General features: G+C 40.0%; 2 protein-coding genes across 4 annotated transcripts in view; both read left to right on the top strand.

Moving 5' to 3' along the window:
* LOC117375857 (tetratricopeptide repeat protein 28-like) overlaps positions 1-13,309 on the top strand; it is a 127,432-nt gene extending 114,123 nt beyond the window's left edge. For both annotated transcript variants that reach the window (XM_055224048.1, XM_033972211.2), the window contains 13 exons: positions 870-1,029; positions 5,039-5,179; positions 7,410-7,554; positions 7,698-7,877; positions 7,967-8,499; positions 8,640-8,887; positions 9,042-9,166; positions 9,248-9,479; positions 9,584-9,660; positions 10,101-10,124; positions 10,627-10,756; positions 10,858-10,965; positions 11,068-13,309. In XM_055224048.1, coding sequence (XP_055080023.1) covers positions 870-1,029; positions 5,039-5,179; positions 7,410-7,554; positions 7,698-7,877; positions 7,967-8,499; positions 8,640-8,887; positions 9,042-9,166; positions 9,248-9,479; positions 9,584-9,660; positions 10,101-10,124; positions 10,627-10,756; positions 10,858-10,965; positions 11,068-12,647 — 3,683 coding nt within the window. In that variant the 3' untranslated portion in view covers positions 12,648-13,309. The remainder of the gene's footprint in view (positions 1-869; positions 1,030-5,038; positions 5,180-7,409; positions 7,555-7,697; positions 7,878-7,966; positions 8,500-8,639; positions 8,888-9,041; positions 9,167-9,247; positions 9,480-9,583; positions 9,661-10,100; positions 10,125-10,626; positions 10,757-10,857; positions 10,966-11,067) is intronic.
* A 3,272-nt stretch (positions 13,310-16,581) lies between these two features.
* On the top strand, positions 16,582-26,008 carry LOC117376708 (phosphatidylinositol transfer protein beta isoform-like). Of its 2 annotated transcripts, XM_033973227.2 has the most exons (12): positions 16,582-16,706; positions 18,122-18,152; positions 18,550-18,695; positions 18,807-18,898; positions 19,019-19,026; positions 19,105-19,179; positions 19,277-19,360; positions 20,688-20,765; positions 22,086-22,184; positions 22,270-22,392; positions 22,570-22,643; positions 23,809-26,008. In XM_033973227.2, the coding sequence occupies exons 1-11, from the start codon at positions 16,687-16,689 to the stop codon at positions 22,615-22,617; spliced, it is 804 nt and encodes a 267-aa protein (XP_033829118.1). In that variant the 5' UTR covers positions 16,582-16,686; the 3' UTR covers positions 22,618-22,643; positions 23,809-26,008. The 2 variants fall into 2 exon arrangements, with proteins under 2 accessions (XP_033829118.1, XP_033829119.1); XM_033973228.2 differs by lacking the exon at positions 22,570-22,643.
* Positions 26,009-26,717: the final 709 nt, after the last annotated feature.

Raw genomic sequence — 26,717 nt, 5'->3', positions numbered from 1 at the left:
CAAATACAGATGGTTTAGACAATATACGTTAAATTTTTGCAGATGCTAAAAAGCTGCAGATGTTATTGATTTGATGTGGCTGTTAAAGTTCAAGTAAGAGCCCATTATTAGATTTGATTTCTAGCCTGATTTGAAGGTTTTAGAGAGAGAGACTGGAGATGACTGCTAACACTTTCTCTATGTTTCTGTGGCCCAAAGACTATAACTTCAGTGTTGTCTGAGTTTAGCTGGAGAAAGTTGTTTTGCATCCACACACTGATCTGTTGGAGAGTGAATCCACTGGTCCATATTCACCTGCTGCCAGTGAGACATAAATCTGAGTGTCATCTGCAGAGTTGTGGTAGGACACATTATTGCTGCATATTAACTGGTCTAACGGCAGCATGTAGAGATTGAAAAAGTAGACATTCAAACCAACTTACTCTTTGCCATGTCACTAGTGTTCACATGCGAGAACTGTTGGGGTGCTTACACCGCTTTTGAATTAAATATAAAATATACTTAGCACGCAAACATACTATATACTCAGCATGAATCTACAAACACAGCTTGTCCTCCATCTCTTGGTGCATTCTTGCCCTCCCCTTTCTGATGTTCTCTCACACAACTGAGCTCTCATGGCGGGCAGCAGATGGCACAGGCAGTCTAGTTTTATCTTTTATTGAACGTTATTTGTTTTATTCATTTTACTCCACAGATGCACTACCACACATGGTTTCACACTCATAGCCTTCTCTTGAAATGATCCAATAATCCCCCCTGTTGTGAGTCAGCTCAGAGAATGCATTAGAAAAGGAGCCATTTTATTGTCTTTAGCGTTCACTTTATAAATCTGATGGTTATTTGATGGAAACCCTTACTCTCCGCAGGCATCCTGAAGTTTCATGAGGTGTACCTGGGGGAGGGCATATCAGAAGGAGGGTCCGACTTCCAGGACGGAGGTAGCAGTGGCATGGTCAGCGGGTCTTCACTGGAGCAGCACATTGCCAGTGCTCGCGAGGCTCTTGGAGTTGAATCCTATTATAGCAGGTAAGGTGGATAAAGATAAGTTGCATGGTATAAAATCTACAGCAGTGCTTCAAATATAATAGGACAGTTCTATTAAAATAAGAGTAATTTTAAATGTCAATTGTCATCATTTTCGTTCATTTAATCTATCTTTATTTATACAGAGAGAGCCCAATGAGAGTACCACACTTTACATGACTCTTACAAAAAAAAAAAAAAAAAAAAAAAAAACTACATAGATCCATTTAAACATTAAAATCAGGTGCAGATGTGATTTTAAATATTTATCACCAGATTATTAAAGTGCATTCATGGCACCAATGTTTCCAGTTTTGCATGTCCTTGAAACGTATTCCGTTTTTGGGAAGTAAGATAACCAAAATCATTTTTCTCATTTCAGTTCTAGTGCAACCAGTTTTTCAATGTAGACAATCATGAAATCTTGTATTAAAAGTTCCCATGACAAAGTTCAACAAACAAGTGAGATATTCAAGCAGACCAAGTAGTCCCTTATAAATAAATCTCATACAGTGTTATTCTCTTCTGACAAATAGCCATGGCCAACCTACCTTTTCATAGAGTTTACAGTGATGGGTTTTAACTTCACCTGTTATGAAACAAAGGGCAGAGTGAAACAGTGTATCTAAAGATTTCATAGTAGAGCCTGAAGTCTGCATGTATATTTTATCTCCATAGTCCCATACAGAAAGAAAGGTTGCATTAACAATTTCTTTTCTGTATTTCAATAGAATACAAGATTTGTTTCTATAATAAAATGATAATTTTCATTTTAAACTGATACATAAATTCCAGATCTGTATTTTAAAGGAAATGTTTTCATCAGTCCAAAACCCAAGATATTTATAGGAGGTGACTTACAATATAATATATCATTTAGTGTATAAAAATGTGTAGCTTGCACATCACTTACATCACTCACATGTTTGTTTTTTTTTGTTTTGTTTTTTTAAAGAAAAAAAAACATATATTTAGTTTTATTTGCATTCAGTGGTAATTTTGGATTTGATCAGCCGAGGGAGTGCTTGTATACAAAACAGTATCATCTGCTTATACATGTGTGAGGCTTTCTCTTAATCTGCAATCAATTGAATGAATAAATATAATAAAAACTATCAGGCCCAAAATTGAGCCTTGGGGCACTCATTTGGTTAAAACATTTGATTTAAACCCATGGGTTACTATTATTGGGTTCTGTTTAAAAAAATAATTTTCAAATCCAATGTGCTTCAGACACTTAATTTTATGATCTACTGAATCAAAAGCTTTAGTTAAATCTATAAACAGTTCTACACAATCTTGTTTATCATCAAGAGCTGTGAAAATGTCATTTAAAACTTTGGTGATTGCAGTGACAGTACTCTGCGCTTTTCTGAACTCGACTGATAAGACTTCAAAATGGAGCATTTATTTAAATAAATTGTAACTTGATTTGCAACTAACTTTTCTAAAACTTTTGAAAGACAAAGTAATTCAGATATTGGCCTGGAAATTATTTACACTTTTCATTGTCCCACCTTTATGTAAAGGTAAAACATGTGCAGTTTTCCATAATTCTGGTATAACTGCCATTTGAATTGATATTTAAAAATATGGAATACAGGATGAATTAAATATGGGGCAGCTGGTTATGGAAGTTTTGGATCAAGGTCATCAGGTCCAGGGACTTCTTTGGGTCTATGGAGCAGAGTATGTGAAAGGTCTTAAAGAAAAAATCTGCCATCTGCCAGTGGCTCAGATTCAACATAATCAAGATCAAAAGGACCAAAATTATTATCCAAAACATCACATGTGGAGATAAAATGACTATTAAAAGCATCACATATTTCCTCTTTAGAATTTACAATAACTGAATCCAATAAAATATCGGTTGGTAATATATGAATACTAGGTTCTGAGAGGGATTCTTCAGAAAAGGATGCTGACATTGAACAGATATGACTGTAATACAAGTCAGAGATGAAGTCCTGCTCATTGAAATATAATTTATATGATCTTCTCATGTTTACATATGGATGTGTCTTTTTTGTCTTTTATATTGGAACACACCCAATTGGTCACAAAAATCCAGTGGGAAAACAGTATTTGCCTTGTAATTATGGGGTTTGTTGAGATTATATCAATGAGTTTGCCTTTATTTAAATTTCTATGATCAGGTCTCGTCGGAATAGAAATGAGTTGTGTGAGATTCAGGCCATTGCATAGGTCTTTCAAAGTTTCAGACTTTTTCCCCTGGCAGTTCATAGTTATTAGGATGTTATTAGGACCTTGTAATTTTCCAGTTTAGAAAGCATCATGAATAGATCATTTAGAGCGTTTTTGGCTACTGAAGGTGCATGATGAATACCAGCAACTGCCAATTTTTTATCACGGTCATTTCCGTAGCTGACAGAGACAAATATTGAAAACATTTAGGCTTTGAGCAGGAGAATAGGAGGCCCACAGACAGCTGATCTTTAACACCACCTCCTTTAGATTGATTGTCTTGATGAGTGCAGATAATTCACCACTACTAAATATAAAATTAAGTGTTAACACAGGAGTTGGTGATGCGAACCTTGATACGTTATGTGTGTGCAGTAAGTGAGGAGCAAAAATTGTTATTTTATCATTCTAAGTGTGTGCATAAGAGAGTGTTATTCTGCCCCATTGCATCTTATGATGACAGACCTCCGCTACCTGACCAAGTATTCAGCTCTGCTCCCGGTGAGAAGAAATGATACGGAATAATGGCTCTTTGAATGGCCAAATTGTTGAACAGCAAACATGACAAGTAAAAGAAAAACGAATGAAAATGCCTTACAAAAAATGATATGGTGAAGAAAATTGAAATATAGGAGCAAAAATCAATGTTTCTCTTTATATTAAATGTGTTTTTCCATTGAAGAGGTCCAGACTGGTGCAGTGAGGCACAACAAAAAATACATAATTTTAGAAACACTGAGACGCATCAATACAAGTGCACCCTCTGGCTACATGTTTACTGTAGGTCTCCTTTCTCTAGTTGGTGTTTGATTCAGGGTGCCCAGCTGGCTTGCCCAGTGCCAGTCCCTGCCACCCGAGCAGCTTGGACCTCCTGCCCCATTACCAGCTCATTTACTACTCCAATGGGAAGCTGCTCACAAGCCACTGCGCCTGGATGGGCACAATATGGCACCACTTACCAGTCTATTCATTCTGCAGTGAGGGGAGAGGCAGGGAGGCTGCAGATGGAAAATGAATGGAGATACAACTGAATTAAATAGCAGAAGACACAGCATATTCTTTTTAATGTATATTTTACACTGGGTGGGGATTTTAGAAAAAAAGGACTAGCATTAAGCAAGCAGTCTGCACGTTCACAGGAAGAACTGTGACAAAGACATAGCATCTAGTGAGTTTAAGCCGCGAAGAATATAGAAACTAGTATTAAATTGTCTTTGTTTTGTTTTTCAAGATGATATTTTTTATCTGGATATGGCAACTGTTTGAAATTACTTAGACCAAATGTTCCAGTAATTTCACAAGGATTTTATAGCAGATTGTTTTACCTATGTGAGCCTTGAGGGTTTTGTGAGTAAATGAGTTTGAAGTTTGAAAAATCAAGTCAATATATTCAAATAGCATTGGTGTTATGTCTTTCTCCAGATTACTTCTTGTTTGTTTTTTCGCCATTACACAATTGTATATTTTGTGATCTATTGTGTAATAATCCCAGTATCGTACCAGTATTTCATGTTTAAATACAAAATGTTGTGCTTTGGAGCGTGTGTTTTTGTGTTATTTGGTGGGGGTGGCTGACTTTCTTCTTATATCATCACTGCCTTGAATAGACTTTTAAAGTAATCTTACCAATTTGGGGAAAATAGGCCAAGCGAGTGTGGGTTGAACAGTGCGCCTTTTTGCATTATGAGCAAAGCTATATTTTATCCACTGTGAAACATTGTAAGTCTGTCTATTGTCTGTTTCCTCTTCTTTTTTTTCTTGCCAGTATTTCTTGTCTCTCACTCCCTGTTTTTTTTTTTCCCCTTAGAGGGTGTTCAAGTAGCGAGACCGAAAGTGAAGCTGGAGATTTATTGGACCAACAGTTTGAGGAGCTAAACAACAAACTTAATTCAGTGACCGATCCAACTGGCTTTCTGCGCATGGTGTCCAGAAACAACTTGTTCAACAGGTAAATATAGGCTTATTTTGTCCTAGGCCACCACAACAAACATGCAAGAGACTTTAAAAGCAATACATGCATATACATAAATAAGGCATTCATAGTATTGTGGTTCATCTGTGCGAGGAGATTTTCCCTTTGTTTAGCCAGTGCCAAGGCTGCATGTGAATCCCCCTTATTAAACAGAGCCAAGCTGCTAAAGCCCTTATCAAATGCCTTCTCCAATGGGGCTTTTGTCTGTGTGCTGTGATAGTTGTGCAAATTCACTGTGTGTGTTTATGGCAAGATGTAATGCATCATTCTGTTATTCCAAAATAATATTAAATGTCATTAATGAAGGCTATGATTAATATTGTCCTGATTGCTTATGTGCATTCATTCATTCCGCGTGTGCCTGGGTCAGATTTCCTTGTCCTCGTCCACAGTTGAGCTGTTCTTTGATGAGAGGGTAATTCCAGATTTAATTGTGTCTCGGTGCTCATTAAGCCTCTTTAATGGGCTGCCGGTAATAATCCACTCATTCTTTTGGGATTTAAAACTTTAAAATTTTTCTCATGGTGAGTGGTTAGTAGGGTATGGATTAGCTATATGTGAAGGCGATATAGAAGATTTAAAAATATTTCAAGGTTTAATATTAATACTCAACATGCCTCCCATTAGAGCTTATTTTAGGCTTTCTCCTACATCTTGTAAAGGCATTCTGTCTTTTACAACTGTTCAAGATTATATTCAGATATACACATATTTATATTTGTGCGATTAATAATAATGTAGTGATTTTGCCGCAGAACTAAGTGGCATTGAGTCTTCCTTTGGGGTTATCATCAGTCTCAGTATGTGGCTTGTTGTCAGTCTAAAGCTAGAATCTACTGTTGAAAAAAATCAAGCTTCAGTCCATAGTGCACATCTAAACACAACCTGGAGCATAAACTGTGCTCACAAGATTTGTATTTATTTATTTATTTATTTATTTATTTATTTATTTATTTATTTATTTATTTATTTATTTATTTATTTATTTATTTATTTATTTATTTATTTATTTATTTATTATCACCACACAGTTCAGAATTTGAGACCATAGTGACTAATTTCTTGGTCTGTAATTGAGAGTTTATTGCATGCAAATACTCTAATTGCAATGATATTACCTACAAACTGTCTTAAAAGGATTACCAGGTGATAATAGAAGTTACCTCATCTTCTAATCCTGTGGTAATTGAATACTATTTGTTATATTGACATCATAATCAGATTGAGGGAGATGTATTTGTTAGTAAGGATTTGCACAGAATGCTATGCTGACTCACATTTTGTAGTTAATTAGGCATCATTATCTCCAGTTGGTAAAACACAGGTTGGAGATTAGCATAGAAGAGGCTCTTCAATATTGTAACATTTACATCAAACAAATGACTACAGACAGCCACTAAATTCAATCTTCACCTTCTGCCCTGGTGTCTCTCGTCCTTTCTTTGAATTGTTTCCTTTGCACTTGATGCAGCTCCTTTCTCCATCTTCCTGTCAGCCTAACAATTGATGGTTGTTTTCCCAAAGCGACCCATATCAGGCCAGGGAGAGACTGGGAGTGTTGGGGGACTGGAGGGGAGCCAGTGGCCTGGGGCTTGCAGGGGGGCAGGATAGATGTCTGTTGGCTTGAGCCCGGAAGACACTCTGGCTGCTGGAACAGATGGAGCCTTGTGAGGATTATAGCCAGAAACTTGAACTCTGTCCCCACAGCACCATAGGCTCTACCCTCGAGGCCATTTAAGCATTTGTTATTTTTCAGGGGCTTGTGATTTGCAGGAAGATGTCGCTCTTTTAAGGAATACAATTAGAATGTCACCTTTGCTTTGCTGTATTTTTAATAAACCCTCTGAATGTTGTAGTGATGTGGCTGAGACTATTGCTGTAGTTTACAAAATGCAATACTGCCATCTGGTGGAATAGATTATGTATAGCTTGTGTACGCTTTACCTGTAGTGTATTTGTAGTGCAAATTTTGACAAAACAACCTATTTTCACTTAAATTAATGCTTCAGGTAAAAAAAATGTGGGTACTTTTATATTCATATCATGCACATAATGCCTGCAATGTAAAACAAATAGGTTATTTGTTAAATGTTTATTTTTTTGTCATTTAAATTAAAAGCTTTCTTATATTTATAGATCAATTAATCTGCAATACCCCAGAGGTTGATCAAGTTTTGTTTTTTTTTTGTATCTTTTTTTTAAACAGAAGTTGTCAAAGTATGACCAGCCTGTTCAGTAACACCATGTCTCCCACCAAAGATGGCAGCTCGACCCTGCCACGTCGCTCCAGCAATCTGAGCAAGCCGCCTCTCAGGGCTCTTTATGATTTACTCATCGCGCCTATGGAGGGGGTGAGTACTGTGTGCATGGGTCATTGGTTGCTTATATTCACCCAACTCTATGGGAGGAAACAAATTCAATCAGAAGAAATACAATTCCATCAAATGGATGCATACATGATGTGTGTCTAATCTGGTCTATTTTGGTCGGTCAGGGTTTGATGCACTCAAGTGGGCCCGTTGGCAGGCATCGGCAGCTGGTGATGGTGCTTGAGGGAGAGCTTTACCTCATTCCCTTCGCTCTGCTCAAAGGAAGTTCTTCTAATGAATACCTATATGAGCGCTTTAGCCTTATAGCTGTTCCCTCTATCCATGGCCTTGGAGCAAGTTTAAAGGTTAAAAACTAAATTTATTGTTTAACAAAATAAATATATGTAGTTTTACATCTCTCATTGTCTAACATCGTCCTGTCTTGTGTGTCTAGTCTCACTGTCGGCGTCTTGGATCAGCTCCTTGTGGGGGTGTATCTATGGCTGCAGTAGTGGGAAACCCGAGGCTCCCTTCTCCTGTGATGGATCGCTGGTTGTGGGGTCCCATGCCTTCAGCGGAAGAAGAAGCTCTGATGGTAGCAGAGCTGCTCGGTTGCCATCCGCTGGCTGGTTCCTCCGCCACCAAAGAGAGGGTCATGAGTGCCCTCACCCAGGCCGAGTGTGCTCACTTTGCTACTCATATTTCCTGGAAATTGGCAGCATTGGTGCTAACCCCAAATCCAGAAAGTGTTTCGTCTGGCGCGAGTGGGAATGTCGGGACGATCGGAAGAGGAGCAGGTGGCAGGAGAGGCAGCAGTAGTAGAGGTAGAAAAGGCTCAGTCGGAAGTGGATACACCATCCCAGAGACTCTGCAAGATGACAGCAGTGACGTGGAGAGTATTTGTGACAGTCCACCTCTTCAAGAGTTCCTGCTCACTGCAGCTGACATCTTAAACCTAAGACTGCCTGTCAAGCTTGTGGTGCTAGGGTAGGTGTTTGATATACACTGTTTTGTATATGGCTATTTAAACATTTTAACTCTTCATTAATAGGCATATACACATGTTTATTGTCCTGATATAACATTGCTACTTACTAACACTGGTCCCCTGTTTGTGATTCTGCCAGGTCTTATCAGGAGTCCAGCTGTAAAGTGACCGCAGATGGTGTGGTTGGACTGACCAGAGCCTTCCTCGCAGCTGGAGCTCAGTGTGTGCTTGTCTCTCTGTGGCCTGTTCCTGTTGCAGCCTCTAAAGTATTTGTCCATGCTTTCTACACTGCCCTTCTTAATGGGACCAAGGCTAGTGCTGCTCTGGCAGATGCCATGAAGACTGTCCAAAGTAGCAAGCAGTACTCACACCCCTCCAATTGGGCAGGTCAGTGGAGATATGATATGTATGGGTGTTCTGCATATGGAATATGCATAAATCTTTGCAAATATGATGCATTATTCAATATGTGGTGTGACTGTGACTTCAGAACACAAACTGAAAGTCTGTTCAATTATTGATGATATTTTGAAATGTTTAGGGTATATGCTCATTGGAAACGATGTGAAGCTCAACAGCCCATCTTCTCTGATTGGCCAAGCTTTAGCAGAGATTCTGCAATATCCTGATCGGGCACGAGATGCACTAAGAGTTTTACTGCATTTGGTGAGATGTTGTAACCAATGCATTCAGACATAAAATGTTAAACATTCACCTTTGAGACTATTATTTTCTATGTCATTGTAGGTGGAAAAATCTCTACAGAGGATACAGAATGGCCAGCGTAACTCTATGTACACATCACAGCAGAGTGTGGAGAACAAGGTGGGGGGTGTCCCTGGATGGCAGTCTTTGTTAACAGCTGTAGGTTTCCGTCTTGACTCAGCGGGCACTGGTTTCCCTGCAGCGGTCTTCTTCCCCACCGCTGACCCAGGAGACAGGCTCCAGCAGTGCAGTAACACATTACAGTCACTACTGGGTAAGTGCATGTGACAGCTACTCTATGCCAACTTTGTCACCACCATGTTATGGATACTTTTCACAAGTCACACTGTTTACATTTCTTGTTACTTTTGTCTGTAGGGTTACCGCCACCAGCTCTGCAGGCTTTGTGTAAACTCATAACAGCATCGGAGGCTGGAGAGCAACTAATTAACCGGGTAGGTCTTTTCAACCTCAACTTAAGCATCACATCTACACACTTTCACTTACAGTAATTTACATTTTTAACTGAACTCAACTGTTGGAATTTAATTACTAATTACTACATCAGAAGATTATACCAACAAACAAGTATAATGCTTGTGCTGTCACGTTTTGTTTGCAAGCATTTAATAAATCCTCACCACAATGTTTCAGTTGTTCTCTTTAACACTAACTCGTGACTCTAGAGGAGAGTAATACTTCTGAAGTTTATCCCCAGCAACACATGGCATGTGACTTACATGTGTTGAGTTTCACATTGTCAGTTATTCTTTATTGTTAGCTGGATTTTTTTTTCTGTCATGTCTGGGTTGAACCATTTATTAGCTGGGAATGATCTGTTTGCATGTAATTAAATTTCTTTTCTCCTTTCCTGCTCCCATTGTGCACTCTAAAGGCTGTTAAAAATATGGTGGCAATGGTAAGTGTGCTTTCACAAACCTCTCTCTAATGTTTAACCTGCGGCACCATTAACACGTATCAATCATATTCTAGAAATTTTCTTCTATCCTTTTTTGGCTATTACTATATATCTATATTTCCGTTGCTACTACTTATCTGAGATTTGTCAACGGTTATTTAGAGGTTAGGGGGAAAGTATGACGTAAAAATAGCCTCTGTTGATCAGTACTCAGTAAGAAAGTCCTTTCTTAGCTGTTATACCACTGTGACAGAGATTCTTTGTTTCCAGCCATAAAATCCTCACACAATGTGTCAAGTGTGCTCTGAGGCCACTCTGAAAACCCACCATTTTCCAAACTCAACTAGTTCTGAAAATATTTTTGTCAAGATAACTAATAATATAAGTCAGTCAACTAATAATAATAATAATAATAATAATAATAATAATAATAATAATAATAATTTAACTAATTGAAGCATTGACCAGCTTGTCTTATTCTATCTGCTCTTCTGCTCTTCAGCTACACCAGGTGCTTGTTCAACTCCAAACTGGGGAAAAGGAGCAGGATTTCTCCCTCTTACCCATTCAGGTGTCCATTAGTGTGCAGCTATGGAGACTTCCAGGATGCCATGAATTTCTTGCTGCTCTCGGTAGGTTTACACAGCCATACCTCTAACACAGTCAGTTTTAACTTGTCAGTAATTATAATAATAATTATACTGACGTGTTCCTCCTCTCTCGTGTTGTCCAGGATTTGACTTATGTGAGGTAGGCCAAGAAGAAGTGATCCTGAAGACAGGCAAATTAGCCAACCGCCGCACCTTGCACTTTGCTCTCCAGTCTCTGCTGGCTCTGTTTGGTATGTACTCACAGTTTTTGAGTTATGTTTATTCATTGTGCTACATATAATGCTGCACTATAGTACATTAAATCTGAATATTTTCTCTGTCTCTTTTTATAGACTCCACTGAATTACCTAAGCGCTTGAGTTTGGACAGCTCGTCTTCCCTGGAGTCTCTAGCCTCAGCTCAGTCTGTGTCCAATCCTTTGCCATTGGGATATTCCAGCCTCCCATTTTCTCCGAGTTGCCTGGACAGTCAGGCCTCAGATGCTATTTCTGTATATAGCCTTAGCTCTGTTGCATCTTCTATGAGCTTTGCTTCCAAATCAGACTGTGACTTTCTTGCACATCGGCAGCGTGGTGGTGCCACAGCCTATTATTCTGCCCACAAGCATCACGTCCCTCGGAGTCGCTCCTCTCCTCATGGGGCAGCTGCCTCTGTAGCCGGAGCCCGAGGAGACGAGGAGGAGTATGAGGGCTTCTCTATCATTAGCAGTGAACCTCTGGGGAGCCACTGCGACTCTCTACCATTGCCACCAGGGCACAGCCAGCGCCACAGAGGGGGCCGTGGGCTAAGTGCCTCCAGTGGAGCTGGGCGGGGCTATACTGTGTCAATATCATCCAGAGGTAGCGTCAGCACCCCCACATCCCCTGTAAAGACCAGCCTCGTACCAAGCCCAAACTCCCCCTTTCAGAAGGTGGGTAAAGTGAACACCTCTGACACAGGGGAGTCAGACCAGTCCAGCACCGAGACCGACAGCACTGTCAAGTCTCAGGAAGAAAAGGCTGTCCCTTTAGATCCTCAGGAACTGGCCCAGAAAATTTTAGAGGAAACCCACACCCATCTGAGGGCTGTGGGGAGCCTCCAGCGGGCCAGGCCAGAGGGTGCAACATCAGGAGTGACGACAGCACGCAGCAGCACCTTCCGCTCCTCTGAAACTAGTGCTTTTAGCCGTCCTAACAGTAGTGCGAGTGGTCGCGCTCACTCATCTCCCAGACCAAAACCTCCCTCTCGCTCGTCCTCCCTACAGAAGATAAGCTCCGGCTATAACAGCCCTGCAGTCTCTGAGTCTTCTCAAAAGGAGGGCAGTCATCCTTCACCCACAATGGACAGCAGTGCACAATTCAAACTAAAATATCCAAGTTCCCCTTACAGTGGTCACATCTCTCGATCCCCCAGCAACATCTCCCCCAGTTCTGGCCACCAGTCTCCAGCTGGCAGTGCTCCATCCCCAGCTCTGTCCTACTCCTCTACGGGGTCGGCATGCTCCACATCCGCAGATGCCCCAGACTTGGATCGACTAAGAAGAGGAGTCATTGATGAGAAAGTTCAGGCTATACACAATCTAAAGACCTTTTGGACAAATGCTTCAGGCCAGCAGCAGCCTTTGGGTCCTCTCAGAGCTGTGCACAGTGCTTCTGGAGCCCTGACATCTGCCAGTCGGGATGTACTCAACCTCCTAAACCTGTCCCCACGCCACTGCTCGCCCAGCGAGACCTCCGACAGCCTGGAGCTGCGAGATTTAGAAGGGAGCAGCAAAAACTCTTCCAATGGACACTGCTCTAACTCTAGAAAAGTATCCCCCTCTCCCACTATTTCAACTAGCAGTAGCCCTGGGGCTCGCTCGTTTCGACTACCTGCTGGTAACGGATACAAGTTCCTGTCACCTGGAAGATTTTTCCCTTCTTCTAAATGCTGAACATTTGAAATGGTCCTATGCTTTTATGAATGACTTAAGCAGGAGCTGGAGGAATTGGTTTGGTTCATGAAGGATTTGCTGGTCATTGAGCATGACCCTGCATAGGCACATGAATGCTTTCGAGAGTGTGTTTTCTTTGTGCCCGTAACACTGTAAATGGCAATGAGAAATACTCAATGACCTGATACTGTGTTTGTGTTATAACTGTGTGTCAGGTAAATGTATTTTCACAGAAAACCTTTGCTGTTTGTGTGGGCCAAGATGCATCAACTCTGACTGGTTTCCTTTATGTTATGTTGTTTTTAAATTTTATTGTAATTGCTATTATTGTTTGTTATTATTATTAATATAAAAAAAATATTTTGTTTTGTAAATTAATTCCAGTGTTTCACAATCAGTAATAAGCGTTTTTATAATATAAAAAATAAGCAAACCTGCACCCTGTAAATTCAATAGTGGGGGGATAATTCATATTTTATATTGAAATCAAACAGGCATTTTGCCTGGTTTCTTTGTGAATTGCGTGTTTGCTTTGAAGCATGGATTATCTTGCTAATCACTGTTAAGTATAATGTATAAGTTTTTTGCCCATGTTTTTTAGAGTTAAATGGAAGTTTCATTACAACCATCTGTTGTTTATCAGTAAACAGTTTCAATAAAAATCATGTTTGCTTGTTTGTTTAGTTGACTCTTTAGGTGGTGCCTTTCAGGCTCATATAGCTCATACAGGCTCATTGCGGGAGTCTAAATATACAGAAGGCCTATTTTTACTCTAATACATACAGTTGAAATCTGAAGTTTACATACACTATCTAAAAAGGCACATATGCTTTTTTCACTATCTGACATGAAATCAGACTACGCTTTTCCTCTTTTAGGTCAATGATTTGTATTTGCTAAATGACAGAATAATGAGAGATGGAGTTTTTAGACACCAGATGTAGATGTCTGTGTAATCCCTCCGTCATCCAGGTCTGATCTATTGTAAAAGCCAAAATTAAAATCTGTCAACTGGACAAAAAAGCTGTAGGAGTCCAGCCGTTTCCCTGCTCAAGACGCTTCTTCACTTCTGGTCAAATTACTGGTTGGCAGTGCCTTATATCTATCTGAAGGAAGGAGCTAACTATACTGAAACTGGAAACAGCTTTTGTTTACAGTTTCTGTATGTAGGTTAGGTCTATTGAGCTACATTAAGGGTGCACTGTGCCTGAGACATACGTAGCATATTCATACACCCCATAATAAGTGTTTTTTTCAGACTTATTGAAATAGCTCAGAGGATTAACAATTTCATAGCCACAGGGCAGTTGAAACAACACAAGGAAACCAAAGAACAGCACGTAAGGAAGTTTATGCAACTCCAAAAACAACCTAAACACAGGGATCAGGAGACAGAAGAAAAGGGGATGCACACGGCCATCCTGTGAACAGGGATTATTGGATGAAAAACCTATCTGACCGTGACCTCACGCAGACAGAGAAAGAGGTACTTTCCAAAGGACTCAACTTCTCCATAACGTCTAACCACATTCCCAGTGGACTACATTGAAGCTGCAGAAACTGCCATTAGAAACAATAAGCTTATTTCTCTCCTGGTGACTCCATTCCTTGCATCTATGGTCTCCCAAAGTTCCACAAAGAAGGAGTACCCCTCAGACCCACTGTATGTAGCACTCCATCATTTACAATGTGCCCAAACATCTGACGACCATCCTAGCTCCTCTGGTGGGCAACACAGAGCACCATATTGAGAACACAGCAGAATTTGTGAGCAAAGTCATGCATCTCCAATTTGATTCAGATGAGACCATAGTTTCATTTGATGTGACCTCTCTTTTCACTTATATCCCCACATCAGTAGCTGTGAAGGCAACAAAGAGGACATTACTGCAGCATACTAAGCTACAAGAGAGAACTAAACTGTCACCTGACCAAATCTGCAAACTGCTGGAAATGTGTTTAAATACCACATATTTCCAGTTTAGAGGAAACTTCTTCAGGCAAATCCATGGCTGTGTCATGGGCTCTCGAGTCTCTCTTATTATGGCTAACTTATATGTTTGAATTTTTCAGTACTTTCTTCAAAGTCAAACGTTTTCATAAATTTCATTAGTATTTGATATCTTTGCCTTTAAACTGTATGTCTTGGGTCATTTTGGATTTCCTTACACAAGCTTCTCACAATAGTTAGCAGAAATTTTGGCTCATTCCTTCTGACAGAACAGGTAACTGAGCCAAGTTTATAGGCTGCCTTGCTCGCATATGCCTTTTCAGGTCTGCCTATACATTTTCAATAGAATTGAGATCAGAGCTTTGTGAAGGCCACTCCAAAACACTGGCTTTGTTATCCTTAAGCCACTTTGTAACCGGTTTGGCAGTATACATCGAGTCATTGTCCATTTGGAAGACCCATTTGCACCAAAGCTTTAACTTTCCACATAATGTTCTCTCATTATGCCATCTGTTTTGTGAAGTACACCAGTCCCTCCTGCAGCAAAACAACCCCACAACATCATGCACCATATTTCACAGTTGGGATGGTGTTCTCAGGCCTCTTGTTCCACCAAATGTAACGATGCTCATTATGTCCAAACAGTTCAATTTTAGTTTCATCAGACCACAGGATATGTCTGCAAAAATGAAGGTCTTTGTCCCTATGTGTATTTGCAAACTGTAATCTAGCTTTTTTTTAATGTTTCTTTTGGGGTCTTCCTGACAAAGTAGTCTTTCAGCCCATGTTGGCACAGTACTCTTTTCTATGGAGGACACTCTTACCAGCTTCAGCCAGCATCTTCATAAGGTGTTTTGCTTTTGTTCTTGACTTGATATATACATTTTGGACTAAAGCACATTCATCTCTGGGACACAGAACCTGTCTCCTTCTTGAGCTGTTTGATGGCTGGGCATTCCCATGGTGTTTACACTTGTGTATAATTGTTTTAACAGATAAACGCTGCACATTCAGGCATCTGGAAATTGCACCCAATAATGAACCAGACAACCAGAAAAGTTTGCAATTCTTTTCCTGATATCTTGGCTGATTTCTTTTGACTTTCCCATGATGTTACACAAATAAGCAGTGTTTTTCACGTGTGCCTTCAAATACATCCACAGGTGTTACTGTAGACCCAAATTGTTTAAATGCATATTAATCTTACCGCATGTAAACTTCTAAGTAAGTAGTGAAAAATTGTCTAAAAAATCCTTCTCTCATTATTCTGGCATTTAGCAAATAGAAATAATTTTGATAATCCTAATTGACCTAAAGCAGGAAAAGCTGAGTCTGATTTCATGCAAGACCGTGAGAAAAAAGCATATGTGTCTTTTGATATAGTGTATGTCAACTGCTGGTTTCCACTGAAGGCTATATATGAATGATGATGCATATTAATATAGGCCTACACTTGGTTACTACTTTGTCTAACCTTTGATTTATTTACCCACTGATTTGTTAACATGTTCCACCAAGTTTAGTAGGTTTTAGTAATAATAATGGCTTACACTTGTAATGCGCTTTTTCAAAGCCTCTCAAAGCACTACACTATAGTCATTATTCATTCATTTCCACAATTGGTGATGGTAAGCTACTATTGTAGCCACAGCTGACCTGGGGCAGACTGACGGAAGCGAGGATGCCAACCTGCGCCATCGGCCCCTCCGACCACCACCTGTCATTCGCGCACACACCACTTTCATATTAGGCAATGTGGGTGAAGTGTCTTGCCTAAGGACACAACGACAGAACTTGGTCCGAGCGGGACTCGACCTTCGGGTTGGGGGACCAACACTCTAACCACTGAGCCACTGTCGCCCCTACAGCTTTCTTTAAATACCAGCCTCTTACACAATCCATCAAGGACTATTGTATGTAGTAAACTTTAAAGAGGCTCGGATTATTCCCTATAAGTAGTCCCAGTACATGTGAGGAGGAGTGGGGGTTCCGCTCGCGCTGGGGGGAGGGGCTGTGACGTCAGCTTCAGTAAGCGGCACGGTCTCTGGGAAGTGCCGTGACCGAGAGTCGAGTCTGCACTGAGCAACCATGGTCCTCATCAAGGAATAGTAAGTGCACTGCTGCATCTAAACGATCATTTATCATCGATTTAGCCTGTTATTTGACGTGTTGTTTAAAGGTTTTCGTGTTTTTTTTTGCTGAATAACGGAGTACAAAGGAGGTATCCGTGCGCACCGTTAGTCACACGAGGGAGGAAAGGGTGGGATTGCACAAACTATTGTGGCCTACCGGCTCTTTGACAGCATTATGACAGCTGCCCATGTTTTACTGAAATTAACAGAGATAATACTTAAATTCTTTAATCCTGTACCTTCACGGCGAGGGTTAACTTTCTCTGTCTAATCCTATCTTAAAATGTTATCCCGATCTATCAAATCACATAGCGGCTAAGCCATATTAGCAGTTTGAGCATCAAGCTAACGTTAACCCAAGTGTGCGTACATTCAACTTTTACGACACTTTACAGCAAATAAATCATCTGTCGGTTATACACAGACAAGGAAAGTTATTGTCCCTGTGTAAAAACTTGAATATTCTTAGTTTCATTCAGAAAATCAGCCCCTTCCTGGTTGTATCTGAAACATTGCATGGGTAACCAGAGCTAAATGCTAACTCGGTGACTCAGTGCTTTAATTTGGATTACATAAACAGTGTAGCAGGAGTTGTTATGAGGACTTTAAACACTGTTAACACGCTTAAACTCCGATCTTACATTTAATCCTGGCGTGACTACCTGTTGAATGGCGATCTTGATTCTCTATGGCCTCTGGCAGTGTAATCCTATTTGTTTACACTATAGAGAACAATACAACCACTCTTGATTTGTAATATGTCCATCAAATCCTCAATAAAGTTTTGCTATAAGAAAGTTGTTGTGAAACTGATTATGGTGCCATCTCATTTTAAAGCCAGCGAATAAGACAAAAGTTTTGTATGAATTTGTATATTCGTGACTGCACTTCTTTAGGATTTATTTTGTTTATCTTGCTGAGGACAAAGACGCTCCTTTCCTTTCATATTTTTAGCCAAAAGATTCTATCAAACCCCGCTGTGGCATTTAGACCGATATTATAAAGTGTTGAGGAAAATGTCACAAAAATGTCACACGTTTTCCATCTGTTTGATCCAAAGACATGTTATTAAAAAGAGGCTCAAATGCACAAGCAGCTTTAGGTTCCTCTGCAGCAGGTGGCTGTGCTGTGTGGTGTGTGGTGTGTGGTTAGTGGTCAGTGATGAGCACAGGGTTTGTTACTGATGCAGTGACCAAGCCCAACACAAAAGCGCTCATTTTGTGTGTCATTAAGCTTTGTGGATTGTTGCATTTTCTATTCTAAAAGCAAATGTGTATTTTTTCCTCTGTTTCAAAATAAATGTAGTAATAATAGTAGTTAATAGTTAGTTTGTTTGACTCTTTGTCTTGATTATGTCCAAATTTTACAACTTCTCCATGTTCTTTTTGCAGCCGTGTTATTTTACCTTGTAGTGTTGAGGAGGTGAGTACTGTTTAAGTATTATTGAGCACATTGAACTCACTTTTGAGTAGTGTTACCTCAGTATGTGTCTGTTTGTTTTTTGTTCATCTGAATAACAAAATGCTCTGAGATTTTGTCTCCACTGTCAATCAGCAATCACATACAGCTCTCTAAAAATAAATTGATTATTTGGACAGTTTCTCACTGTCTGATGTTTGAAGATCTTATCCAACAGATCATTCATTGTCACACTGATTGAATCATACAAGTGGAGAAGGCTTGAGTGTATCCAGTTTGTGAAAAATGTATTACTGCATTTGTATTATCGTTTTCTCTGACATTAGTTATACATGTGTATGTTCCTTATCATGTGTTTATCAGCAACTATATTTTGTGTCTTCTGCTACTTTTCTTTCAGTATCAAGTGGGCCAGTTGTTCTCAGTGGCTGAAGCAAGTAAAAATGAAACCGGTGGGGGAGAAGGGATTGAGGTCCTTAAGAATGAACCTTATGAAAAAGATGGCCAAAAAGGACAATATACACACAAAATATACCATTTAAAAAGGTATGGAAATTAAACGTTTCTTCCTAGTGTGATTACTTGGTACTACCACTAGAGGGTAATGTTGTTTTAGTAGTAAGTTGTGGCTTGAATCTTTGCGTTTTACCTTCTCAGTAAAGTCCCCAGTTTTGTGAGGCTCATAGCTCCTGAAGGGTCGCTTGTTTTTCATGAAGAAGCCTGGAATGCCTACCCCTACTGCAGAACTGGTGAGTGTCTACTGTAAAGTGTATAGTAACACAATGTTTGTTCATGTAAAACAGTGTGGCTTTTCAAACATACTAATAATATATATATATATATATTTTTTCATGCCATCCTTTATCCAGTTGTTTCAGTAAGTTTAATGATTTTGATCTTTTTTTTTTTTTTTGCAAATATATATACAAGTTACTATTTTTTTTTCTTGTTTTAGAATGAATATATGAAAGATAATTTCCATTTAGAAATCGTAACATGGCACAAACCAGACCTTGGCGAGCAAGACAATGTAAGCACAATTGTATTTGCATTCTTGCATCAGTTTTTCCCCATCATTCCTAAACTAGCAAAACTGAACGTTGTATAATGGGTCTCTTCACTTGCAGGTGCACAAACTGGACAAGGATACGTTGGCGTCCAGAATAGTTGTGCCCATTGACATTGCAGACAGATCACAGGTGTCTGCTGCTGTAAGTATTGACCACACACAAAGAGATCTCAATATTATTACGTCATAGGCTAAAACCCTAAGCACATTACTATCAGTGCACTTTAGAAGTTAGAAGGTTCAAAGGCAAATGTGATAGAAATATATTCCTTTCATTGGGACAGTGTGGGCTATGAGATGTTCTTAATTCTGACACTTAAGCGCAAACCTTAATGGCTGAGATTTTTTTATTATATATTCAGCAAATCGTTTTAACTTTTAGTTTGCAGTGAGTTTTCTTTTGATTTGGTGTAATTTTAAGCCAGATACAGCCATTTATTCTGACCTCTCAGGAGTAACTATAATTTTCCCATTGTGATTACTGCTAATTCATTTTTCATTGAAAACTGCTTGGCATTTGATGTTATACATGTAACAGTCTATATATATATATATATATATATTATAAATTGCGAAATTTCAAATCACACTCCTGAATCATTGAAGTTTTATTTGAAGGGCTTACACATGATTGCTGTTATTCGACATCACATTGCCTCATTTGGCTGCGGCCCTTGTGCGTGTATGAGTGTCTGTGTGTGTGTGTGTGTGTGTGTGTGTGTTTGTTTGCGGTGGGGCTAACGAGGCGGACATGTGTGTTGTGTCTGAGGGCCCTATCAGCCCTGAGCCTGAGGCATGGCTGCAGGGCCTGGGGCGGACCGCCAGCACACATGAGTTTGTTAGTGTAATTAAGGCGCACACTGCTGCTTACACCAGAACCAGCCAAACTCACACATATACACACACGTCTTACCAAAGCACATACACACACACACACGCACACACTCGTCTTACCAAAGAAGATGTGCGCTTCGTCTTCGTGGCACTCTCAGAGCTCATTAGTGCGCTGCAGCCGATTGTTACAGTGATGGCGCTTTCTGCATTAAAACTGCAAATAATTGTGTGTGCTTTGTATGTAGAGGTGGTGTTCTCTCTCCAGCTACGCACCAGGCCCCCTCCTGTTGTCCAATAGCCCTGAAAAGTAGCTTTTAGCTGCAGGCACATCATGATTTATTTAAAATTGCTAGGCCCTTGAGCTGTTGATAATTTGAAAGTCATTTGATTTATTTGTGTTGCTGTTTTTCTTTCTCTTTTTATATATTCAAATACTTCCTCCTTTTGTGTGTAATATACAAGCCACTGTGGCGAGGTGTAATTTTTTTTTTAAAATCAGGTGCAGTCTACATGATAGCCTTCTCAATTGTATGATTTATTAAATCTTAAGGCAAGTTCAATTCCAAATGTTAGCGATAGCACAGGGCCATTGTAGAAGGAATACAGCTATACACAGTCTTGTTCTATCCTTGCAGGATTATAAAGCTGATGAGGACCCGGCCATATTCAAATCAGTGAAGACTGGCAGAGGACCACTTGGACCTATCTGGAAGGTACTGAGTGCTAATGAAACCTCAAATTAATTTGTGTTTTCTATGTGTTGATTTCTCAATGAAAAAAGGATTAGACTTTCTGTTTAACTGTGAGATGATTTTATGTAGAATACACTGGGAGTGCTTTGCACATGTAATGCAAAGAAAATGTCAATAAGCCATAGACGTTTCATTACTTTTCTGTGTAAAACCAATTTTAACCTGAAGCTTCTGAAGTAGGTCCTGCTCTGCCTAGAAACATGGAGCATTTTATTTTTTATGGTGGAGCCCTCAAAGTTCACCACAGGAAAGTTTCCTCTGCTTCAAAACATTGAAAGAATTTGAAAGAACAAAGGCAGCTTTTAAAAAGTCTGAATAAAGAAGCACAACTTTGCATTTTGTGTTTTTAATTAGATCACTTTCTCGTCCGCTGTGGACATGGAAAAAGACTGTTTTGAAAAGGTGAAAAAAGTAGTTATGTGACAACAGAGGCACAATTTCTGCCAGCTTCTCAGAGCAATAAAACTCTTGTCTATCTCTGCATGCACACATGCTCGCATATCAGTACCCTTTGTATTTCTGAAAACTTGTGCTCCTTTGAGTGGGGCACATAGAGGCAGAGAAGAAATGTCACCGTAAGTGTTTTGATGTCAAATCCGTTTCATGTGAAGTTCTCCTTTAGCGATGACAACTTTTCTAAACCCACTGCAAATTTAGAACTGCGTCTCGTTTCCTCTGCCGCTCTTCCATGATCGCAGCATCAAACGGCAGTGGGATGAGGGTGATTGAGGCGGGTCTGTGGCATTTCTGGAGAATGCCGAGCCAGAATGAAGTGATTAATTAAACAGGTGTTCACGGAGGGCGAGCAGGGCCTCGCTGTTAATAATGTAAGCAGCTTTGCTGCGCTGCACCCTTCTCACTTTACAGGGGCTGTTTCTTCTGCCTCCGCGGCCACAAAGGCTTTCCTTTTGGGAAGCGTGTCGCTGTCAGGGCGGAGGCTGCCAAATGGGCTCTTCATCTAGAGTTTAGATACACTTTGCCTCCACCTCAGCCCTCTCCTCTTCTGAGCAGTGCTCAGAGCAAGCTCCCTTTCACTTTCAAAAATGCATTGCAATTTAAAGTGTGGCATATTTTCGTAGTAATAATTATTTCATCACACTGCCTCCCCAAAAGTATTTTGTATTATCATTTGAAGCTTTGCAAGTGGCCAGTATTAGTCTGCCGTCATCTTTAATATTCCCATTTCACTCCAGGAAATTGTTTTTTTTGTTTTGTTTTTTTTTTGTTTTTTTCTTATTTGCATGCGAAATCTACTAAATGCCAATTTGCTTCCCATTTCAGAAAGAATTGAACTGCCCGAAGATGTGTGCCTATAAGCTGGTAACAGTGAAGTTTAAGTGGTGGGGCCTGCAGACCAAAGTGGAGAACTTCATTCATGAGGTCTGTGCTTACAGCTGTGCATTATCGGACAAATTAGTCAGTTCAATACATATTCTGTTATTTGATTGTCTATGTTGACCTTCAGCAAGAAAAGAGGATCTTCACAAACTTTCATCGCCAGCTCTTTTGCTGGATCGATAAGTGGGTGGAGCTGACTATGGATGACATCAGACGGATGGAGGCAGAGACTCAAAAGGAACTGGATGAGGTGAGTAGAAATTAGAAATGTGCTGTTGCTAAAGTCTGATTCATTAATGATCAAATCAATAGCTCATCTTCATACTCTGTGCTTTATATAATCTGTATAATCAGTATAACTCTACATCTCTGAGCTGTAACAAACTATAATTATTTCTGTGATTGCTTTCATTCTAATTTTGCTTAGATGCGTAAGAAAGGCAGTCTGCGGGGCACAAAGGCAGCAGAGGAGTAGCTTGGCCTGTAGTGTTGAGTGTGGCTGTAAGTTCTCCCTCCACTCTCCAATCTCTTTCGCTCTCTGGGCTGCTGTACACTTCTCATATTTTGTCTGCTTGACTGCACTCTTTTTCTGTTAACTGGTAATGTCTGACATACATGTATACGTGTATACATGTGAAAGTATTCTACTACACTGCAAAACAATGTAGGTGTTTTGTCCAAACAAATGTGAATTCAGAGCATTCATACAGAACAAAACAAGCCCTGTTTGAATTGTGGGCTTTAGTTTCTGTGTTTGTATCAAACTTGGTTCAATTGTACTTGGAAGAACTTTAAATATCATTCTTGAAGTTTTGGCTGTACAAGGAAAGAAAAGAGGAATCTGGCCTGGACTGGCCAAAATGTACCAGACATTCCTGGCTTCTTCCCAACATGCAGCATTTTGTGTTTAGCCTCCCCCTCTCCATCTCGCCCAATTCACCATGTGTTTCCCATTTCTGCTGAAGAAAGTAAACATGTGGGTACCATCAAAGTGCTGTGGTGAGCAGCCAAATGCAGCCTGAACCTGGGTGTAGGGGTCAGAGAGGTCACACGCTGAATGTGGTGTGCTGAGGTGTCCTCACTAGTGACCACCTCAGCACACTGATGCTTCTCATGTTTACTGTGGACTGGTGGAAAAATGAAGGCCACAAGAAAATGGGAAATGGGGTTGGTTTTAAAATGGTCTTTTTCCTCATTAACATACAAATGGGTTTCTGTGGTTCAGAAGAAGCCTGCACTGTGATTGAGGAGAAGGTAGGTGAGGTAGAATCCTTCTACAATTTCATCAGATGTGTCTTATCCACTGTTTAGGTCCAGGGTTAGTTTGAACTGTTCTATTACAGGATTGGGCCCTGTGATTCCAACATTAATTGACTTTCTACAGCCATCAGCCTGAGGGTAGAGTCAAATTTAAGTGATGCCTTTCTTCATTGTGAGGACAGAAAGACTAGTTTTCCTGTGCAGGCTATGTGAAATAAAAGGTGTTTATCAACTTTTTTGCAATTTGCTTTTAAACTAAATATCTGAAATACATTTCTTTTTAATATTTGTCAAATGGCATTAGTCTAAAATGTTAACAACTAACCAAACATTTATTCTTCTGCCTATGTTCCATTTAACTATCTAGATTAATTATGTCTAACCAATCTATATCTTTTCCCCACAGCTTCGTAAAAAAGGTGGTGTACGAGGAACCAGTGCTGCCGATGAATGAAAGCCCATGGATTTTTAAACCGCTTCTCTGATGCCACGTTTTACCTGATTAACTGATTCTGGCCATAGAGGAGGGGCTCTGCTGCACCTGTAATCACGAGAGCAGATCCCAGAGCTGCACCCAATCCTAGACATCTACTGAGGAATTGACTTTCTTAAAAAAATAAATAAATAAACAAACACACACATACACACACCCATAGACATGCTCAATCTTTGCTGACAAGACTGCCCTAAAGTCCGGTTATTTCACGTTTATGTGGCTAAAATAGACAAGGGTCTGCACCATGATCGTAGGTGATCCCTCTACTCCTAAGGAACAGGAACAGCAACGGACTTTTCATGTTAGATTTTCCATTCCACAGTGGCAGGCGTTGGACCAGTTTTGTCTGCATCTCCAAAACATTCCCGTTACAAAGACGTCTTTCCATGACCTGCCTCACTGTACACATGTTGTGCAGTGTAGTTGCATTCCTTGGCATGAGTGTGTTATACTCATGTTCTTTCCTGCCACAGCCTCCATTTAGGAGATTACTAACACTCTTGGCGCCTTGGCCCATTGTAACCCCCCTCCATCTCCCTCCCTCCCACAACACATCACATCACTCCCCATCACTTCTCTACAGCGCACCGCATCTTATTAACTCTGACAATCATGCCCGGACAGGTATCCCACTTAATAGAAGTCTACACAAACTGCCCGTGACACACATGCACAAGTCGTCTCCCAGGTGTGGATGCTTTCTTGGTGACTGAGCTGGGCAGATCTGTGCATGCTCATTTCTGGATGTTGCTTCTCAAGTGTTTACAGTGATGACACAAGCGCACCTCTCTTGCACGCCCCAACTGCACTCCTCCTTATTTTAGAGACGTTCACACATACATTGCAGCATTCAACTCCCCCCAACAGATGTCCCCAGAGGGAAAAACACCCCACAGAAAAACAGCCACAGATGGTGCTACACCCCTACAGCTGTGGTGACAAGGCAAACAGCACCACGCCATGCCCACCCTAGAGACTTGTCTTACTCATCTGGCTCTACTGGTGTGGGGCTAGTTGACCAGACAGCCCAGCTATCTTCACTTTGTATGTTTACAGATTCAGTATAGCCTTATAGTGATGCCCATTCAGCACCAGCACCTTTTTGCCTTAATGCTCAGACCTCTGTCCAAGTCTGTTCAAAAAGCTGGACCTTTGCTTGGATCAGTCAGTGCTACCTCCCTTTGCTTCACAGAGATGTTAGTTACAAGAGCTAACTGTTTTTAATAATGACATGGCAGTTACAAGGTCCTGTTTTTCAACTTGTATATTTCAAACAAGTGCAATTGTGAAACTAGGCAAAAATGACTACGCTGCAGCCAAAACCTACACAGTGCACAGTAGTGGCTGTACAAGAGATTCTATGTGCCTCAAACCAGGACATGTGGAGGTGCCACTTTTTGTGTTTGCTTCAATCGTGTTTGTCTGTATACAAGCCTCTTCTCTTGGGTTGTTATCTGTGTCTGGCTGTTTGTAAACTGTTATTTGTTTTTCAGTTTACTGTTCAGTTGATTTTCTATTCATGACTTCTGTCTGTACTTTTCAATGACTTCTAGGCTTGTCCAAAGAGAGTGAATGGTTATCTGATGTGTGTTTACATTTACTCAGTTCAAAGGCTGCCACCTTATAGGACACTTATCAGGAGATTTTGCAGCGACATTTTAAATGAATGATATTCTCAGGTGAACAATCATACTGTAATGTTGCCTTAGTTGTGTCTGTACACTGTTTTCATTATCATGGGAAAGCTGCCTTCATTTCCAGTCACCTATTTTTCACTGTAAATGTGAGTTTATGGCCTAAAGTGCAGTCAAGAATGAATTGGTATTTGCATTTCAGTGTGGCAGTCTACAAAACAAAAACTGTAAAAGCAACAGTAAAACGTTTTTAAGAGTCAATTTATCCCAGACAATGTTGTCTTTGAAAAATGCCTTAATTTATAAAATTGACATTCTATTTTTCTTTCCTGAATGTGCTTGTTTCAAATCAACCTTTTAATTTCAGGGGATGTGGTAATGAATGTATATTTTCTGCCTCTTCTTTCTATGGGTCTTTTGTGTGCCATAAAGTCAATAATTGTATCTAAATATCAAATAAATTTCACTTTAAATTTAGGCAAAAGTGCGTTTTTTTTTTTTATCAATCTGATACTGTATTTTTGAAAGTACAGCAGGGAGGATATCATCTTGTTATTAGTCCAAGTTATTGGTGACCTATTGGTGACCTGAGGTCCAGTCTCACAATAACAGCGGAATTGGCGCTAAAGAGCAGGAAAAGCCACAGTCTGTTGGCTGAGATATGCAACTATTTATTGTTTGCAGCGGAACAGTCACATGTGGCCACTGTGAGGAAACCAGCTCTATCTGCCCCAGAACAAGCAAATAATGCAGTTTCTAAAAGAGGAGATGGACAGGCTCGCCCACACACCTCCTGTTCAGCTCTCTACAGCAGACACTGTCCATGCAGCCTCTGCTAAATAAGGTGACATTGAGATTTTCTTTTAAATGTAGGAAGAAAAGTATTGATGTCATGATTCCTATACAATAAAACATAGTGGTTCTAAAATTTTTCACATCATGTACCACCTAAGATGGCTTCTGAGTACCACTGACTGGATTTTATCAGACTTAAATTAAGGCTAAATATGGTGTAAAATAAGACGTTAGAAGCACAAAAACAATGGTTCGTCTCTGAACAATACTCTAATTCAAGGTTCATGCACCACCATTTGAGAAACACTAAACTTAAAACTGATTCATTTCAGTGTGCTCTAGTTAAACAGAGCAAAAATAGAACATATCAATTGTTGAAATGTAATGAAA

The sequence above is a fragment of the Periophthalmus magnuspinnatus genome, chromosome 9 (genome assembly GCF_009829125.3).
Source record: "Periophthalmus magnuspinnatus isolate fPerMag1 chromosome 9, fPerMag1.2.pri, whole genome shotgun sequence".
NCBI lineage: Eukaryota > Metazoa > Chordata > Actinopteri > Gobiiformes > Gobiidae > Periophthalmus > Periophthalmus magnuspinnatus.
The sequence above is the reverse complement of the archived record's forward strand: the minus strand, read 5'-3'. Positions and strand labels throughout refer to the sequence as shown.